The sequence below is a fragment of the Rhagoletis pomonella genome, unplaced genomic scaffold (assembly GCF_013731165.1).
Source record: "Rhagoletis pomonella isolate Grant_MI unplaced genomic scaffold, Rhpom_1.0 Rhpom_scaffold_00008, whole genome shotgun sequence".
Lineage (NCBI taxonomy): Eukaryota > Metazoa > Arthropoda > Insecta > Diptera > Tephritidae > Rhagoletis > Rhagoletis pomonella.
Window position 1 is genome coordinate 2,164,533 of NW_023458562.1, and position 2,878 is coordinate 2,167,410.

The 2,878-nt window shown below is 34.1% G+C and overlaps 1 protein-coding gene across 1 annotated transcript; it reads left to right on the plus strand.

Moving 5' to 3' along the window:
- Positions 1-779: 779 nt before the first annotated feature.
- Positions 780-1,753, plus strand: LOC118744106. Its single transcript, XM_036476835.1, has 3 exons — positions 780-1,123; positions 1,199-1,581; positions 1,679-1,753. The coding sequence occupies exons 1-2, from the start codon at positions 984-986 to the stop codon at positions 1,575-1,577; spliced, it is 519 nt and encodes a 172-aa protein (XP_036332728.1). The 5' UTR covers positions 780-983; the 3' UTR covers positions 1,578-1,581; positions 1,679-1,753.
- Positions 1,754-2,878: the final 1,125 nt, after the last annotated feature.

Below are 2,878 nucleotides of genomic sequence, written 5' to 3' on the forward strand. Positions count from 1 at the left end.
TGGGGTAGTGCATATTTGTGAGCCTGTCCAGGTGCAACAGTACACCGATTTAAATGGAATGGAAGGATAGTTTTGAACTCGTGAAAAAATATTTTTTTTCATCGACATTTCTTCTATCCTCCTCGCAACGTGCTTATCTTAATATATAAAAATCCCGTGCCGCTGTGTTCGTTTACGCTAATCTCCGAAACCGCTCAGCCGATCTCAACGAAATTTTTCGGGTGTGTATTGTTGATTCCATTTAAAAGATAGGATAGTTTTAAACCCGATAGGTAGGATAGATAAGATAGTTTTCAACCCGAGAAAAGATATTCTTTTTTCGTCGACATTTTTTCTATGCTCCTCGCAACGTGCTTATCTTAATATATAAAAATCCCGTGCCACTGTGTTCGTTTACGCTAATCTCCGAAACCGCTTAGCCGATCTCAACGAAATTTAGTGGGTATGCATTGTTGGTTTCAACTTAAAAGATAGGAACTCGAGAAAAATATATATATACTTTTTTCTATGCACCTCGCAACGTGCCTATCTTAATATGCATATAAAAATCCCATGTTACTGTGTTCGTTTACGCTAATCTCCGAAACCGCTTAGCCGATTTCTGGAGAATTTTGATTTTTCGCTATGTGACGTTTGCAAAGAGAGCTGCCACATTTGTCATTTATGCAGAGATTTGACATTTGGAAAGCGGGAAAAGAAGCCGGCAAATGTAAGTATGAAATTATTTGTGAAAAATACTAAATTATAATCGAATTGTTTTTCTTTTATTTCAGAATGGTTGACGACGAGAGGCTGATGGATTTAGTGCAGACAAATGAAGCCATTTACAAGAAATCTTGTATTTCTTATAGATTGCCCGAGAGGAAGAGGGCGGTGTGGACAAGCATCGCACGAGAATTGGGAGCAACAGGTTGGTAAAATGGTTTTTATGTGCATGTTTTAACTAAAATACTATATAATAATCCTAGAGGAATAATGTGTTAATGTGGCAGACATTGCGCGATAAATATTCCCGTGAACTGAGGAAATTGGATGCACCATCGGGAAGTGCGGCGGTCCTGATGGACCACTGGCCTCTAATTGAAAATATGAGCTTCCTGAAAGAGTTTGTTAAGCCAAGACCGTTAGTATTTTAAAATTTAATATATGTACTTAGTGTTTATTATTAATTTAATTTCTGGAACTCGGTGCACAGCAGATATTTTGGACGAGTATGGAGAATATCCGTCTTCGCCAAATTTTCGGTGTCGGAGTCGTCTGTGCTGACAGATTCTTCTGACTTCGAGGAGTCGCCGTTATTTACGGAGGAGTTTGCTTGTGGACAATCAACCCCGAAAACTTCTCAGAAGAAAAGAAAACGACAAGAAAATGATGCAGATGGAGAGTTTCGGGAGGTATGTAAAATGTACAAGGATCTATGCGAAGAGCGCGCTGCCCAAAAAGGTAGTGACACCCTACTTGCATTTGGGCAAATGATTGTGTCCACTGTCAGCGAAATGAGCCCGGCGAAAGAAGCAAAGGCCATACAAATCGTGACAAATGACATAATAACTTTTAAATTGGAGCACGAAGAATAGGAAGGTAAGCTCAATCTCTATGTATCACATAACTTATTAAGTATTACTGCAGTTTTTTTTATGTATGTAGATTACTATATATATATATTTTTTTTTTGCAGGTCACGATTCATCTTGATGCTAATGTATATTTTACATTAGATACCTATATAAGTTTAGTTTAATTCAAACATAATCCAAATATTGAAATTGAAGTGCATTAGAATGCTTGTTTTAGGTTTGTATATATTTAAAATAATTATTTATTACATCATTGCACGTTAAGATACCTTTACACGGGTCGATTTTCTAGTCATTTTTTTGTCGTTCATCCGAAATAGACCCAATGGCAATGAAACTGTAAAATGTAAATTTTTTGGCTAGCCGAATTTCCAGCCGACGAAAATCGACCCGTGTGAAGGCATCTTTAAATAGAAAACAATATTAAATCACTTGTATAATTGTTAGCTTATAGGTTGTGTACAGAGGTTTAATAAGCAACATTTTTAACAATAGTAAATAACAAATAATGGTATATTGACAATACTATAAATGACTTAGGTTAAACTTTCTGTATGCATCTATCTATCTAAATAAAATTACTTACATACACAAAGCTAGATTTAAAATGCCAATGATTTCCAAAATTTGTATGTTGCTTATCAAACCTTTGTAAAAAATCCTAACTTTAAAAATTATAAAAATGATTAAATATTGTTTTGTATATTACATGTGTAAGTGACTGTATGCATATTAAAAACTGGATTGTTCTTGTACGTATCTACACCCTTGGTCATAATAATAGATACACAGTATTTTGACCAGTTTTGACTACTTTTATTTTGTTTATTAAATGCTTTTTTTTATAAAAACTTTTTTTTTTTTAAATCTAGTACATAAATCCAGATCTAAAAGTTTTGATCAAGTGAATTGCAGCGGAATAGCTGCGCTTGATTGTGTTGGCATAACAAAAATGAAAATAGTGGAAAAAAGCAAACGATAATTTACAAGGCGTAGTCAGTGGGATCGTCGGTTCGAATCCTACTGAAAGAAGTCTGATGAGGAAATGTGGTGATTTCCGAAATAGCTATCACTTCTACCATTTTTTCAAATTATTGTTGCTTTTCCACAATAAAAATTTTCATTTAAAACGGCCTCGAGCTCAATATAAATTGTTGAATATAGTTTGTAGAAAAATTAAAAAGTTGAACAAATTTTCACAAAAATCCGTTCGTTGAGAATTGTTAGAAAAATTCTAAGTAATTTATAGCCCATCAAGTTTTTGTATAATAAAGTGCAAGATTGAAGATGCTTATTAAATC

Bases quoted from the DNA above. Each gene is read 5' to 3' on its own strand.
- LOC118744106 (XM_036476835.1), top strand. From the start codon at position 984: ATGTGGCAGACATTGCGCGATAAATATTCCCGTGAACTGAGGAAATTG. The intron at 1,124-1,198 runs GTTAGTATTTTA...GGTGCACAGCAG, and splicing joins GAGTTTGTTAAGCCAAGACC to ATATTTTGGACGAGTATGGA.